At 36.5% G+C, this 16,929-nt stretch overlaps 2 protein-coding genes across 4 annotated transcripts in view; one reads left to right on the top strand and one right to left on the bottom strand.

Annotated features, from left to right (window-relative positions):
- The window catches only part of LOC107736999 (ankyrin repeat and death domain-containing protein 1A-like), a 24,464-nt gene extending 17,970 nt beyond the window's left edge, over positions 1 to 6,494 (top strand). The window contains exons 6-16 of one of the 2 annotated variants that reach the window (XM_016548389.1): positions 819 to 917; positions 2,258 to 2,356; positions 2,442 to 2,540; positions 2,647 to 2,745; positions 3,728 to 3,826; positions 3,905 to 4,003; positions 4,098 to 4,193; positions 4,282 to 4,483; positions 5,556 to 5,687; positions 5,998 to 6,061; positions 6,145 to 6,494. In XM_016548389.1, coding sequence (XP_016403875.1) covers positions 819 to 917; positions 2,258 to 2,356; positions 2,442 to 2,540; positions 2,647 to 2,745; positions 3,728 to 3,826; positions 3,905 to 4,003; positions 4,098 to 4,193; positions 4,282 to 4,368 — 777 coding nt within the window. In that variant the 3' untranslated portion in view covers positions 4,369 to 4,483; positions 5,556 to 5,687; positions 5,998 to 6,061; positions 6,145 to 6,494. The remainder of the gene's footprint in view (positions 1 to 818; positions 918 to 2,257; positions 2,357 to 2,441; positions 2,541 to 2,646; positions 2,746 to 3,727; positions 3,827 to 3,904; positions 4,004 to 4,097; positions 4,194 to 4,281; positions 4,484 to 5,555; positions 5,688 to 5,997; positions 6,062 to 6,144) is intronic. The other variant, XM_016548388.1, reaches the window with a different exon arrangement.
- Positions 6,495 to 10,216: 3,722 nt separating this feature from the next.
- Positions 10,217 to 16,705, bottom strand: LOC107737025 (maspardin-like). Of its 2 annotated transcripts, none has more exons than XM_016548420.1 (9): positions 16,609 to 16,705; positions 16,112 to 16,176; positions 15,442 to 15,603; positions 15,167 to 15,247; positions 14,938 to 15,083; positions 14,753 to 14,861; positions 14,263 to 14,370; positions 11,217 to 11,357; positions 10,217 to 10,699 (listed from the first exon to the last, which is right to left on the bottom strand). In XM_016548420.1, exons 2-9 carry the CDS (start codon positions 16,172 to 16,174, stop codon positions 10,574 to 10,576), a joined length of 936 nt encoding a protein of 311 aa, XP_016403906.1. In that variant the 5' UTR covers positions 16,175 to 16,176; positions 16,609 to 16,705; the 3' UTR covers positions 10,217 to 10,573. The 2 variants fall into 2 exon arrangements, with proteins under 2 accessions (XP_016403906.1, XP_016403907.1); XM_016548421.1 differs by having other exon boundaries at positions 16,584 to 16,662.
- Between the last annotated feature and the right edge of the window lie 224 nt (positions 16,706 to 16,929).

Here is a 16,929-nt window from a genome sequence, read left to right on the forward strand (position 1 = left end):
CAGCTCTATTCTGGAAAAGGGGGCGGGGAGCAGCAGCTCATTTGCATTTAAAGAGGCAGGCACGAAAAACAGCGTGTTTCTGCTTCCACTCAAAATAGCCATTTTCAAAATTATATAATAAATGATCTGTGGGGTATTTTGAGCTGAAACTTCACAGACACATTCTGGGGACAACAGAGACTTATATTACATACTGTAAAAAGTGGCATAATATGTCTCCTTTAATGGAACATGTCCCAAAACACACTACAGCAAACCATTTTTCAATGGTTTTAATGGTTAAAAGTTTGGTTTGGTTTGTTTGTAATGGTATTTGTAGTGGAAACCATCAGGATTTCTGTGATGGTTTCTATTGTTTGTTTGTTTTTTCAGCAGGGATGTTTTATTACCCATTGAAATAATAACAGATGAAGCAAAGCTATAAAACTTTTATGGAAACTACACCTTTCCATTACAAAAAATGCTCTTTATAATGGAAATAGGTTCTTCAGATTATTAAAATATTCTTAACATTAAGAGATTATTTTAAGAACTGTCCACAGAATGGTTCTTTGAGGAACCAAAAATGGTTCTTCTATTGCATTGCTATGAAACCCCCCTGTGGTAACCTTTATTTTAAAGAGTGTAGTACTGTACATTATGTCCTTTCTGACATAATTCACTGAATTCAATGATGAACTGTCTTTAACTGGAAAATTAGTGTTTACTATTGTCATTTTGCATTATTGACACACTATTTTCCTAATTAATGCTGTTCAGTTGCTTTGACACAATCTGTATTGTTAAAAGCGCTAACGTGTGTCCATCTGCTGTGTCAGTCAGGTAAGACAGCGTTTCATTTGGCCGTGGAGCATGGACACCTGGAGGTGGTGGAGTTTCTCATTGGTATGGGCTGTGCTCATGACCTCAAGGACAAGGTGAGGGACAGCAAGAGTCACGGGTGCACAGACGCTCCTCAGTGCGCAGCCCTGAAAGACAGCGGAGACCAGGACAACTAGATGAGCTCCAGATACAGATCCCCTGTAAAGACCTTGTCTCAGACGACCACCGGGACAAGACCACAGGAACCAGATGATTCCTCTGCACAATGTGACTTTGCTAGCCTGAAATTGAACTGCTGGTTTTGTCTGGTCAGAGGAGAACTGGCCCCCCGACTGAGCTTGGTTTCTCCCAAGGTTTTTTCTCCATTCTGTCACCGATGGAGTTTTGGTTCCTTGCCGCTGTCGCCTCTGGCTTGCTTAGTTGGGGACACTTCATTTCCAGCGATATCGTTGATTTGATTGCAAATGATTGCAAAGATACTATTTAAACTGAACTTAGCTGGATGATGACATCACTGAATTCAATGATGAACTGTCTTTAACTGGAAAATTAGTGTTTACTATTGTCATTTTGCATTATTGACACACTATTTTCCTAATTAATGCTGTTCAGTTGCTTTGACACAATCTGTATTGTTAAAAGCGCTATATAAATAAAGGTGACTTGACTTGACTTAACTTTCTTCTAACGTGTGTCCATCTGCTGTGTCAGTCAGGTAAGACAGCGTTTCATTTGGCCGCGGAGCATGGACGCCTGGAGGTGGTGGAGTTTCTCATTGGTATGGGCTGTGCTCATGACCTCAAGGACAAGGTGAGGGACAGCAAGAGTCACGGGTGCACAGACGCTCCTCAGTGTGTGCTAATTAGATTTTCTCTACTACTAGATGTAAAATGCCAAAGTAGAGGGCAAAGCGAGCCAAAGTTTTCAGAATAACGTTTCTTCATTCAGAAGAACTTGTCAATGTGATCCAAATAAAAACTCTAGACTTGAGTGGTGTGGCACTGAATTTTTATTTTAATCGGTGTTTGCTGACATCAAATGTGCCATGTGAGGTTAAACAAAAAAAAATCTAAATTGCAACATGATAATATAAGATACCTTATCTCTAATTCACTATGGCAATGGCATGCCCATTGAAAATATGATATTTATATAAGAAGAAAAGACATGCAGAATGGTGCCAAATTCAGAGGTTCCAAAGAAATTGTCAAAATAGAAAACAAATCAACTACAAATGTATAAATCTGACCTAACTACAAAAGAAAAAGAGAAACTAAACACATTCAGCATGCTACAGTAGATGCATCACCTGCCCTACTTTGGTTAGTTAAACCAAAACAAAAACATACAAAGAATGGGAAAACATTGGCAATAACGAAGGAAAAAGAAATTATAAACATTGATGCAGCACTAATATGATGTTCATGAACTGCAGGAGGAAAACACTGCACTGCATTTGGCAGCTAAGCAAGGCCACAGTGACGTCCTACAGAAGATCATGGAAACCGGGGAGAGCATTGATGAAAAAAACATTGTAAGTAGATCCCGTTTTTGTGTGCATTTATAAGAGTTTCTTTTGGTTTTGGTGTTATTTGCTTCACATTGTGATCTTTTATCAGGATGGCATGACGGCTTTACATTTGGCAGCTGAAGGAGGGCATTACGAATGTATCAGACTCTTGCTGGAGGCTGGCTGCAATGTTAATGAACTTACTCATGTGAGGACATTGTTTTATACTATCATCAGTCTGTATAATGCTAACTAATGCGGTTTTCAACTTTCAGTACAAGTCAAAGCACACCGTAAAGTGTTTCTTCTTATAGAGTAACAGGACAGCTCTTCATCTGGTGGCCCTGCATAGCTCAGGAAGAGAGATCAAACTGCTGGTACAGGCTGGGATCAATCTGAATTCAGTAGACACAGTGAGTACTAAAACCCCCAGCTTATTTGCTTTTGTAGAACAGGATAGAATTTTAGGGGAAAAATTCACTATGGCAATGGCATGCCCATTGAAAACAACTAATTTGCTGGATTCTCTGTTAGCGGTGTCCAATAATAATGCTCTGCATAACAGATATGCACACACCTACAGTGGGTACGGAAAGTATTCAGACCCCCTTAAATTATAGGTACAAGCAGGGCCGTCCTTAGCTGACGCGGGGCCTGGTGCGAGGTAGGGAGCGGGGCCCCCCTCGGTCCATTCGTGATCACGTTCCGGGGGGGCCCTAAGGACAGCACTGGGTACAAGGCCATCTTGATTATGTTACAGACATGTTTAAGACATAATATTATACAGAAGTTTTACTGCATCATTCAGCTGTTTTTTCCTTTAAGTGCATGACAAAAGCACTATTTGGGACAAGTATTTTGTGGATTTATTCCTGTCCAATTGTCAGTGTTAAAGGCAACATTATGGGGAGTGTTACGTTTCATTATTTTGCTAAAATTATGGGAATGTTACTTTTGAATGTTCTATAAACCATCTTAGATTCGTATCCAACTGAAACGTTTCAGAAAAAAGTTCCATAAAAAATGTTATTAGACATTATTATTATTAGACATTTTGAATGAACATTCTATTAACGTTACGTGTTCATAAACTGTTAGAACCTTGCCAGAATGTGAGCTAAAGTTCTGAGAACATTCTCTGTTAGCTGGGTAGCAAATACACATGCATGCACACATCTAAGGCCACATCCAGACAACATTAACGCCTCTTAAAGAAAAAAAGTACACTGATGAAAGAATTAATTTTAGTAAGATCACAATGTGGAGTGCATAATTTGGGCACATTTGACAATTTACCTGATTCGCGAGTCAGGAGCTAAAACATCAGAAACTTTACAATTTTAAGTTTTACAATTCAGAATATCCAAAGTATTTACAGACATTTTTCCTTACCAGCAACATACTTCAGCTCTGCACTTGGCAGTACTCAACAACTCCACAGGAATAGTCAAGGGTCTTGTCGATGCGGGATGCGACCTGGACATCTTTGACAATGTGAGTGTTTCACATTTATGATTTCACGGATTAAGGAAATGGTTTCTTCACTCATTCATCAACAATTGTTCCTCGCAGCGGCTTCAAACTGCTTTGCACATAGCAGCAGAACACGGACGGCAGAACATCGCTGAGATGATCCTGATATCTGGAGTCAACCTCAATCTGCTTGACAAGGTGCAAATTACTGTTGTCGTACTTGAGTGTGGTTGATACATTTTCATATTGTAATACACTTGTGATCAAACAGTTGAACAAAAGATATTTACAGCAGGGAAAGACATCACTGGATGTTGCAGCACGAGGCAACCATGTGAATGTCGTTGACATGATTATCAAAGCTGACAGATTTTACAAATGGGAGAAGGTACGTTCAGTGTATATTAAGCTTAAATTAATTGATTCCGATATCATTTGAATATTGAAGATTTTAAATGTGTTCATTTACTTTCTAGGAAAATGTGACGAGTGACTCTGACTCTCTGGTGGGAACGAGTCTTACCTTTAAACAAGATCATCGACAGGAGACACAGCATATCTGATCTGTCCTATGGAAGCTTGCCACCAAATATCTCAAACCAGGCGAGTGGAAAACACTGGCTCGGCACTGGAAGTTCTCAGAAGCACATATTCGAGCCATAGAGCACCAATGGACAGGTACGTCATTTAACTATCTGCTGAGTGCATTTTAAAAAAATTATATACAGTGGGTACGGAAAGTATTCAGACCCCCTTAAATTTTTCACTAAATAACTAAAAAACACAGCTAACTAACACAATAAAAAACAATAAAAACATAACATAATAAAAAAACATGATTTTTGAAAAATGTAATTAACGTTTATTAATGTTTTTGCAAATAAACTCTTCATATATATCAAAGAATCCTAAAAATGCTTCATGGTTTTTACAATATATTAAGCAGCACAACTCTTTTAAATATTGATAATCATAAATGTTTCTTGAATATCAAATCAGCATATTAGAATGATTTCTGAAGGATCATGTGACACTGAAGACTGGAGTAATGATGCTGAAAATTCAGCTTTGCATCACAGAAATAAATTACGTTTTAAAATATATTCAAATAGAAAACTGTTATTTTAAATTGTAATATTTTACAATATTACTGTTTTACTGTATTTCTAAGAAATAAATGCAAACAAAAAATAAATAAAAAATGACTGACTCCAAACTTTTGAACGCTACGATTTTTTAGTTAGAATATGATTTAAATTAAAAGCAAAATTGTATTCTATGTAACCCCTTAAAATGTAATGATTATAAATGGGGAAATACAAATGGGTTTATTTTATTAGAAGTAAATAACTTTTCTTAATGGGGCTACAAATGCTTTCCTGAAAATGCCAAAAATCCTAATGTCAAAATATGCACAAAAATACAAAACGTCTGAATATACGAGGTCTGGAAATAGACATTTCTCAGACGTTTTCTGAAGACATGCTGTTTTTATTACACTAAGGAAAATAGGTTAATTACATGAGCCAGTAAACATAGTAATTAGTGTAAAGCAGTCTGCTTAACTTTGAATTCTAAATCAGAAAACAACACCTCTAAGAGCCCTTGTATTCCTCAGCACTATTACTCAAACAGTTAGACTAGCCTTCAATTTTCCCAAATGTAGTGCATAGTTCTCACAGGGCAGCCCCAGTGTGTTCAGTGTGATAAGATATCTGTCATAGTGATGACAAGCTCTGAACTTTGAAAGGTACAAAGAGCTACAAGGAGCACGGGCATAGGATGCTGCTCATCTGGCTGCACGGAGTGATCACCGCTGGAGAAAACCCCATCAAGGGCTTGTACGAAGGTCTGACTGGAATCTCAATGACTGATTTGGCAGGTGAATTCAGCATTACACTTCATATGTGTATAAGATCTGTTTCTAAACCTACTGTGATGCCTATCTAGACAGAATTTTTATGCATCACATGTGCATTTCAGACTCAAAGGCAGCAACATGAAAATCTTGTTGGCAGAATTGCGTGTGTCTTTTTTGAAATGCAGTTCCAGAATGCATTGTAGTGAATTTGTATGCAAATTCAATTTTAAAATTCTAGTTAGGTTATTATTCTGGCCAAGAACCGATAACTTTATATGTCTATCTTTTCATGTATGTGACCAAATAAAGTTTTGCATGCCATTTTGACTAGGATTATGCCTTAGATGATTGTAAGCAGCAAGAAAACTTTCTGGGTTTCGGATCAGAGCTATTGAGTATATATTTTTTTTATAGTTTCACGGTCTACAACCTTGCTTTACCTTCCCTCTTTTATAACTTTTTTTTTTCTTCCAAACAGAAAGCATGCGACAGCAGGCAAATGTGGATCCGTCTTCTGCTAAAAAATGCTCTACAATGTAATGTGAGATTTATTGAGAAAGGTCTAGACTGAGCACGTACCAACCAGGAGATTGGATGCTCTTCAAATACACAGCACTGACGAAACACAAATACTCCCTCAAATATAACCCCAGTGATGTGACTGAGAAGAAAACTTAGCCTGTTCACACCCAGAGCAAATATTTACAGCAAACATGACTTTGGATTGAAATGATGTGTTTCTGTGGAACCATTCATATTGAGAAAATGACAGAACACTTTTTTGGAGAACAGGTAGATTTCGCTCTCTCTCTCTCTCTCTCTCTCTCGCTCTCTCTCTCTGTCGAAAAACATGCCAAGCAATAACAATATTGGTCATGCTGAATTTCACTTTTCACATTTCATTTTTACAGTTATGCATGTATTTCTGTCCTATTTATTTGTAGCTGCAGCTTTTCTACTGTAATTGTTATTTTTAAGACTAGAAACAAAAATAATACTAATACAGCTGCATAGCTCAGGATACTGGGTAACACGTTTTATGTGTGTTTAAATGTGTGATCATCCTGTTCATTATAGGATTTGCAAGACTGAAAGGCCCAAACCTTTTTTTGTATGTGCAAATGTTCTTATATGAACACGGGACAAAAGAGTGAAGAAGGTGCAATGAAATTAAGAGAATAAACCACTGTAGTATTTTATGCAAATTAGGGCTGGGTTGACATGAAGTTCTCTCTCTTTTTTTTTTTGTTTTTTGTAGTAAATCCCAACATGCTTTGTGCTTTGTTACTTTTGATATAAAACAAAGTCTTAGCTTTAAAATTCGGTCACTTTTTTTTAGGAAATTCAAACAATAAATACAGTTTTGGCGCTTTTTAATGAAGTGTGACAGATGGCTGTAGCACCTCATTTCGAGCACACGTGAACCAAACATATTTTCCCCTTTACTACTAGTTATTGTATGAAATAAACATGAATGAACATCGGAAGTTGTTGAAAATGTATCATGTCTCATGCAAGTGCTCAATCAGTTTTCAGCTGCGGAAAGAACAGCTTGTTAACGATGTCATGTAACGTTTACCTCAGAAAAGCCATTCAATGCCCACAGCTGGACAGTTAGCTATAAATAAACTCTATAGAGAAGAATTTAGGCGAATATATGCACTGTTACATATTTATTATATTTTTTACTTAACCTGTTCTCCGATATTTGAATAAATCCATCATCAAAACACGTTTATATGATAGCCACCGTTTAAATGTTTAGATTTAAAAAATGAATTGGAGCATAGTTATATCATTAAGTATAGGCTTAGTATATCTTCTTCCCTTTACAGTTTACGGCATTAGTTGAGATTTCTTTACTTGAGAAAAACTGACATGTTTTGTACCTGATACGTATCCAAATGAATCAGTATCGAATCGAGATCGGAACTGAATCGAATCACACGCTTGAGAATCAAAGTTTGTGTCAACCCAGTTTTTATGCAAACATTCTGAATATATTCAGCCTGCCTAAGCAAGAGATGTGTAAATGTTGGTTGTGATGTTAAAGATGCCTGAAAATGCGTAGACTGTAACTGAAACTGTACTTGTTTGATTTGTAAGTGTGCTTGTTTTAAAGTATTGCGTAAAGTATGAGTCACAGTATGCAGCATGACTAGAGTTGTTGTTAAGGTGTTGATTTTTTCCCACACTAAAAGGCTGTTATTTAATTTAGTTTAATTGTAGATTGCACTTAAAACTCTATCTAGATATTTGTGTCATATTTTTGTTATAATGGCTTTAGTGGACTGTGACTCAACAGGAAATTAAGTGCTGATCTGAAGCAGGTTAAAAGTTAATATTGACGTATGAAAATATTTCTGCCAAGACAAAAGATGCAAATTTGCAGTCACCAGTGGTTATCGGGTAGTAACCAAATGTTACTATGTACGCCAACCAAAATGCTAGTCAAGTGCATCACATTGCCATTTTTAAATTAGGTGAAAATATGACGCAAACAGATCAATCAAAACCAGCCATCTCTGAGGAACAGGCAGCTGTTTTCTTTTGAAATGATTTTTTATGCAAACATTCTGAATATATTCAGCCTGCCTAAGCAAGAGATGTGTAAATGTTGGTTGTGATGTTAAAGATGCCTGAAAAATGCGTAGACTGTAACTGAAACTGTACTTGTTTGATTTGTAAGTGTACTTGTTTTAAAGTATTGCGTAAAGTATGAGTCACAGTATGCAGCATGACTAGAGTTGTTGTTAAGGTGTTGATTTTTTCCCACACTAAAAGGCTGTTATTTAATTTAGTTTAATTGTAGATTGCACTTAAAACTCTATCTAGATATTTGTGTCATATTTTTGTTATAATGGCTTTAGTGGACTGTGACTCAACAGGAAATTAAGTGCTGATCTGAAGCAGGTTAAAAGTTAATATTGACGTATGAAAATATTTCTGCCAAGACAAAAGATGCAAATTTGCAGTCACCAGTGGTTATCGGGTAGTAACCAAATGTTACTATGTACGCCAACCAAAATGCTAGTCAAGTGCATCACATTGCCATTTTTAAATTAGGTGAAAATATGACGCAAACAGATCAATCAAAACCAGCCATCTCTGAGGAACAGGCAGCTGTTTTCTCTTGAAATGATTTTGCAAGCTGTCTCCAAGCAACACAAGCCGTCTCAATAAACATAAATATTACAACAGGAAGTTCTGCTTATTTCATTCTGTATTTTCGTTGCCACAAGGTTTCCTCTCAAGAATTAGTGCAATAATCTTTGTGTAATCTTTCTGTAATAGTCCATAACATTTGTTTAATTGTTTTGGACTGTTTTCACATGTAATTGGTGCTTGTTCTGTGCATATTTCTTTCCTGATTCAGAAGCGATTGTTGAAAGTTAAAACATCTTAATGATGGATTTGTTTATTACAAACATGCAGCTTTTCACTTCACAAGATGTTAACTGATGGACTGGAGTGGTGTGGATTACTTGTGGATTATTGTGATGTTTTTATCAGCTGTTTGGACTCTCATTCTGACGGCACCCATTCACTACAGAGGATCCATTGCTGAACAAGTGAGGTAATGCTACATTTCTCCAAATCTGTTCTGATGAAGAAACAAACTCATCTACATCTTGGATGGCCTGAGGGGGAGTAAATTTGCAGCAAATTGACATTTTTGGGTGAACTGTTCCTTTAAGCCAGCGGCATTCACATCCACCTCTATTCTGATCCTGATGTTTCACTCCGAAAAACGTCACAATACTGTTGTAATGTTGGTTGCAACTTCTGTTTCATGCCAAGTTTAATGTGCTGGCACCTTCAAAAAACTATTATGGTGGTACCAGATCATAATATCATGGTACTGAATGATTACTATATTCATATACTATTGTATTTAGGTGATGGTCTAAAACAAATAATAATCTGGCCTACTCTGGTAGAGACTTGAATTTATTTGCATGCCATAAATTTGTAATGCCCAATTCATTAATCTGATTCTTATGTAAACACTTTAATAAGATGAATAATTTTTATTGTGTAGCCATAGCAGTGTTTTAATTGTATGGTAATGATTTAGTGAACATAAATGGCAGGTGAGAGTTTAACACGCAGAACGTGTAATAAATTGTTGTAAATCTATAATAATGATCAATACCTGTCTTTTGCGGTTACACGGCCTTTTTTTTTTTTAAGTAAATAATGACACTTTTACATTTGTTTCCAAATCAAAGACTCCTGGTAGGTCACTTGGAAAAGGTAAGAGATTTATACAATCTTGTGTTGAAACGAGTTTCGGTTTATATCAGTGCATGACTCCAACAGACATAATAACATTGACAACATTCATTACAAACAAACCAAGTACATGACAAAAAAATAACACCAACGTAAAAAAAGGCAGAAAATTAAGTTCAAGGAGTAAAAAGTGCTAAATTTAACAAATACGTGCATTTTATATTGTGTAAGGCAACCAGGTCAAAATATGGCATTCTATGAAAACTCTTACCATGTAATCAATTTCAACCAAGTACATGACAAAAAAATAACACCAATGTAAAAAAGGCAGAAAATTAAGTTCAAGGAGTAAAAAGTGCTAAATTTAACAAATGCGTGCATTTTATAATGTGTAAGGCAACCAGGTCAAAATATGGCATTCTATGAAAACTCTTACCATGTAATCAATTTCACTTATTTACAGTCATAATACTTATCAAAATATTGTTTATTTTCCATAAAGTAAAAATAGGCTCTTTAAAGTCCATTCACATTTGACTGAGTTTAAGGTCATATAAACAGAATACTGGAACGTGATCTCTGAATGTTGTGTAGCTGAAACGGGTTCAATTCAGATCCCGATTCATCTAGTCAACATTCAGAAGATGCTTGTATGAAGCCTGTTGGTCTCTCTACGATTCATTGTCACTCTTACGGTTGTTGCTCAGATTTGTCCTCTGCACTTCCAGCTCCTCTGCACTGACCATCTCTGGACTGATAGCGGCGTACCGTGTCCCATGAAACTGACGCAGGTGTATCTATGGAGTAAAAGCCGAGTAACAATGCAAATTAAGCCCCTGAAATCACAACATGATTGCATTGTTTTTAATCACCATTCACTGAAAATGTCAAGCTTTAGTATCATAAAACTGGTCCTTATGTCTTTAAAACAGGCCGTCTTTATTCACTGAGAATCTAATTCCAAAAAGTCTATTCCAAAAACTATTGCAGTCTGATCATTGAGTCGTGAGTTTGTGAATCAAAAGAACAATTTATTCAAGAACTGATTTTTAGCAAATAACAAATTACTCTGTTTCTCACAAAAATCTATCATATGGCTAAGATTCAGACACAAGACTGACTACTTGCTTCTTTTTGAACTTTTAAAGCTTTGGATTACTATAATTGCAGGAAAATGAGCATGTCAAATTTTCTTCATACATGTTCCACAGAAGAAAGTCAGTTATTTGAGGTCGGAACAACATGAGGGTGAGTAAATAATGACAGTATTTAAATTTTTGGTTGAAATATTCCTTTCAACAACTTGAAACTCACTTGTATGTACAGGTTGACTTCTGCACTTCTGCACAGATATGGGAAGTTTCCTCCTGTTTTGAGGTGAGCTCTTCTAGCGTTGGGGTACAGCTTATACATTTCTTCCTTTGCCTCATGTGACAGGGCACTCTGATCAAAAACCTAAGTGAAAATAAGGGCAAAATATTTTTAAAATGTTAAACTTACATCTTATTTCTGTAACTTATGTAGTGTTTCAGTTCTAGAGTTCTAGAATCACAAAACATTATACAAAGTTTAGAATAATTAAGATTTTTTTTTTAATGATTTCAAAAGAAGTCTCTTATGTTACATTTATTTGATTAAAAAAATTGCAATAACGGTAATGTGAAATATTGCTACAATTTAAAAATGGTTTTCTTTTTTAATACATTTTAAAGGGGTCATATGATGCGATTTCAATTTTTCCTTTCCCTTTGGAGTGTTACAAGCTCTTGGTGCATAAAGAAGATCTGTAAAGTTACAAAGACTAAAGTCTCAAATCCAAAGAGATATTCTTTATAAGAGTTAAGAGTCAGCCACGCCTACCTAAAACGCCTCTTTCTAACACACCCACACATATCTACGTCACTGTGTGGGAAGATTTGCATAACGCCGCCCAAATGTTCACGCAAAGAAAGAAGGCGTAACTTTTATTCTTGCTGTAGTATTGTTGCGTAACTTTTATTCTTGCTGTAGTCTTGTTGTTGCCGCCGCCATGTTGTGGAGATGCTGTGTGTTTCGTTGTGAAAGCGAAACTACTTTGTTTGGCCTTCCAAAAGAGGACGATATCTGCTTCGTCATGCCTAGAGCTGATCCGTGCTGGTCGCTGAGGAAATACATCAACTTTGCGCTGTGGATCGCCGTGGATAGCTGGCCAATCACAGCACACCTTGCTTTTCAGAACGATGAGCTTTGTAAAAATCGACGCGTTTCAGAAAGGCAGGGCATAGAGGAGAAACAATAATGTACAGTATGTGGAAAATTATGTGTTTTTTGAACCTTAAACCGCATAAACACATTTCATTACACCAAATACACCAAATAATGTTCTAAACATCATATGACCCCTTTAAAATATAACTTATTCCTGTGATGGAAACGCTGATTCATTCTAATATGCTGGTTTGGTGCTTAAAGGTAGGGTAGGCGATTCCAGAAAGGCTAGCGATAGCAAGTTAGCTTTGAAAGCAAGATCCCCACTCTCCCTGCAAAAACAATTTGCAAAGCCACGCCTCCTCCAAACCACACGAACGCGTTCAGGCATCAGCAGTGTTGCCAAGTCCGCGTTTTTTTCCGTGGAATTGGGCTACTTTAAAGGGATAGTTCACCCCAAAATTTTAATTTTGTCATTAATTACTCACCTTCATGTCGTTTCAAACCCGTAAGACCTTCGTTCATCTTCGGAACACAAATTAAGATGTTTTTGATAAAATCCGAGAGCTCTCTGACCCTCCCATAGACAGCAATGTAATTACCACGATCAAGGCCCAGAAATATAGCAAGGAGATCTGTAAAATAAACCATGTGACATCAGGGGTTCAACCGTAATTTACGAAGCTACGAGAATACTTTTTGTGTGCAAAAGAAAAAAAGAAAAAAAACCCGACTTTATTCAACAATTCGTCTCCGCGTCACCCTGTAGCGCCATTTTGGAGAATATCCACTGAACGTAAACAGCGTATGCTGTTTTGTGTCAGCTGTGCCACGCGGATGTTTTCGTTCAAATCAAAGCGTAAACGACGTAAACAGCGTATCCGTGTGGCGCAGCTGACACAAAACCGCATATGCTGGGGTGATGCGGAGGAGACGAATTGTTGAATAAAGTCTTTTTTTTTTTTTTTGCGCACAAAAAGTATTATCGTAGCTTCGTAAATTACGGTTGAACCACTGATGTCACATGGATTATTTTACCGATCTCCTTGCTACATTTCTGGACCTTGATCGTGGTAGTACCCTATGCAGGGTCAGACAGCTCTCAGATTCCATCAAAAATATCTTAATTTGTGTTGCGAAGATGAACGAAGGTCTTACGGGTTTAGAATGACATGAGGGTAAGTAAATAATTACAGAATTTTCATTTTTGGGTGAACTATCCCTTTAACACGGTTGCCGCGGGTTGTTTTTCATGTCCGCAGGTTGAAGCGACCCCAATAACATGATATTTAGCCCCTGGAATGCGAATTTTACCAGGGTAACCCTGCCAAAAAACGTGTATTTTATGTGTATTTTACCCCCCGCAACACGATTGGGCTAGTTTTGAGTAGCAATTGGGCAGGTTTTGTTGTGAAAACCTGGCAACCCTGGGCATCAGGCTATCGTAATGTTCAGACCGACCATTTTGATTGGACAAACATTTTATGGTCTTATGCCTTCCACAGATGATATAAATACATATAAATACATTTAGACCACTTAACTTATTGGGATGTAAAGAGACTTTCAACCAGCATAACAATGTTTTTGAACCAAATCACCTACCCTGCCTTTAAGAAATTTCTTATTACGTTGAAAAGGGTTTTTGCTGCATAATATTTTTGTGGAAATTGTGATGCACAAAGTTTTTTTTTACATCAATGCCACATTAAATTGATCAAAGGTGACATTAACAACATTTATAATGTTACAAAAAAATGTATATTTCAAATGAATGCTTTCACTGAACTTTCTATTCATCAAAGAATCCTGGAAAAAATATACCACAGTTTTTACAAAGCAGCAAAACCATTTTCAAAATTGATTATAATACCATTAATAATAAGTGAGCAGCAATAATAATTAATAATTGAGTAACAGATCAACATATTAGAATGATTTCTGTAGGATCATGTGACACTGAAGACTGGAGTAATGAAGCTGAAAATTCAGCTTTCTGCATCACAGAAATAAATTACATTTTAATATATCTTCAAATAAGAAACACAACATCACAAGATTACAGTTTTTACTATATTTTTGATCAAATAAATGCAGGTTTGGTGATCAAAAAAAAAAAAAAAAATCGCAACTATTTCAGACTTTCGACCGGTAGTGTATAAAGAAGACCTACATCCATTATAGTGACGGCAATATCCTTTATCTTGTGAGGTTCCACATAGGAGTTTTGGCAGTTCAGCGTGAGTCGAGAGGCCAGTTCACTCTGGTTCAGGCTTTCCAGCTGAAGCACAAACAAACAGAGCGCGCTTTGTTGATAAATGAGCAAAGAGTGAGTTTACCTTCACAAATTACCTTCACACATCAGTATGAGATCTATTACTAACTACATCAATCCAGAAGAAGCACTAAATGTGGTTTGATTTATGTGCAGTTTTCACTTTTCACATAACTATTTCAGTACAATGAAAGTTTGCATATTTACACATTTCATGTGCATATTAAATGTCCTTAAGGCAACAAACCGATTTCGAGAAATGCTCTGAATGTATGATTTGTAATCATTTTTTTGTGACATTTTACTAGAGGAAGGCCAAATATTGTAGCATTACATTAATTATATCATCATCACTGTAAACAGTCAGTAGTACAGTAGAAATACTCACTCTGTCAACCATAAAGTCAATTGCATCTGCCATTTTTGGGTCCACAGGTCCTTTGGCAAAGTTACCAAGCACTATCTTTTTGAGCATGAAAGCAGGCATCAACCAGAAACTAGAAAAGAAACATTATACATGAGACAAATGCACAATGATGGAGACGTTACCACTGTAAAAGTATCCGGTATAACCTGTTTGCTGTCCAAGTCTGGTTGAAGATCGATGTGTCGCTAAATGAGTTGCACAGGATCAGAGAATGAACTCTGGGAGATTTATGCGTGACTTCAGCAAATTTCTGAGCCAGGAATCCTCCCAGAGAGGCACCAAACAAATGCACCTGTGCAGACAGAGAACAAAAAACAGGTTGTGAAAGAGACCCATTTCTCGTCTTGTATATATAAAACAATCAATACACCGTACCTTGTCCAGTTGTAAGTGGTCTAAAAGCTTCCTAAATCCATCACAAAATTCCAGCAGATCCCAATAGACAGGATACTGGAGCTGGATACGGCAATATCAAGTTGCACAGCATGGAATAAATCAGAAAAAAAAGCAATAATGTCAGAAGAGAAGCAAAAGGACATGTTAGTTATCCAAAATGCCATTTTTGAAATGGAAAGCAACTGAATAAAGCTTTCAATTGTTAACAGCTATCTATTCCAGCAGGACTATCTGTAGTTGATGTGAAAACATACGGAGATGACGCGGTAGCCCCATCCGGAGAGAGCCAGCACCTGCTGGAAGAAAACCTCTGCCGTGCCGCTCACAGGCGGGAGGAAGATGATGGGGCACCTGATGCTTTTCGGCCCAGCATCATACAACGACCAGACTTTACTGTCATCATCATCCACGATTATCTACAGAAGATGCACAGGCAAGACGTCTGACAAATGTGCAACATCAGCCTCATAATATACATATATTATTCTAATTTACATTTATGGAAGTTCTATTTCATTTAATTTTAACTATACTTTTTTTTAATGACAATTAACAATGTCAAATGACAATTATGCATTGTTTTCTATCACAAATGAACTGAAGATAGATAGATAGATAGATAGATAGATCACACTTTATTTTAAGGTCCAATTCTAGCTATTAACAAACCATTAACTACGACTTTTGCCTCAAACTCCTAATTTGCTGATTATTAATAGTTAATAAGGTAGTTGTTAAATGTAGGTATTGGGTAGGATATGGTCCTGCAGAATATAAGAATAAACAGCCAATATGTAAATAATATACAGCCAATATAATAAACAGCCAATAAGCAAATAACAGGCATGCTAATAAGCAACAAGTTAATAGTGAAAATTGGTCCCTATATTAAATTGTTACCGATAGAAAGATAAATGAACTTACTCTTTTCAGAGGCACGGTGCTTCTGAACCAGTTATAGTCAGGAGATACTCTTATCTCCTCCATTGCTTAAAAGCAAATGAAAGATGAGGTTAAATACGTGTATGTTTCACAGAATAACTGACACGATCGACTCAAAGCTTGCAATTTAGATGAAAAGAAAAGGTACTGTGTCATTGATTTTATACCTCTTTCATGTAACGTTACAGTATTTCACCATAGAAAAATATGTGACTAGAGTACAAAATGATCTCGTGAGTAAATGCGACAGGCGAACGCACATACACAGTTCCTGCAGTTACATCAAATTATAAATCGACGGTTTCTCCTAAATAATCAATAAATAAAAAACGGACATAAAATTTTTTAGATGCTCAAAAACACAACATCTGCCTCTACAAAACTGGCGTTTGTTTACGCTTCATAACATCGTACATCAGGAGACTATTTCGAGCGATAGATGAGTAAATATTACCGTGCTGATTTGTGAAATAAATCACTTTTTATTGACTTTCATCCACAGATTTGAAAAACATTGGAGCCATTCGCTGAATCACATGACCGCAACTTCCGCAGCCAACAAACGATTGATGGCACACGATCACATCAGCCAATCAGCACCCGTGAACGGGTGCAACGGGGCGCTTTTAAAGGAACAGTTCACCCAAAAAAACAAAACGAACAAAAAAAAAACATTTCAAAAGACTCACACTCATGTTGTTCCAAACCCGTAAGACTTTCTGTCTTATACATTTTTTTTTAATTTTATACATTTTTTTGTTTTGCATCTTTAGTAATTTTGTTTAATGAAAATCATTCAT

This window comes from Sinocyclocheilus rhinocerous, unplaced genomic scaffold (assembly GCF_001515625.1).
Source record: "Sinocyclocheilus rhinocerous isolate Xijiao unplaced genomic scaffold, SAMN03320098_v1.1 scaffold433, whole genome shotgun sequence".
Taxonomy (NCBI): Eukaryota; Metazoa; Chordata; class Actinopteri; order Cypriniformes; family Cyprinidae; genus Sinocyclocheilus; species Sinocyclocheilus rhinocerous.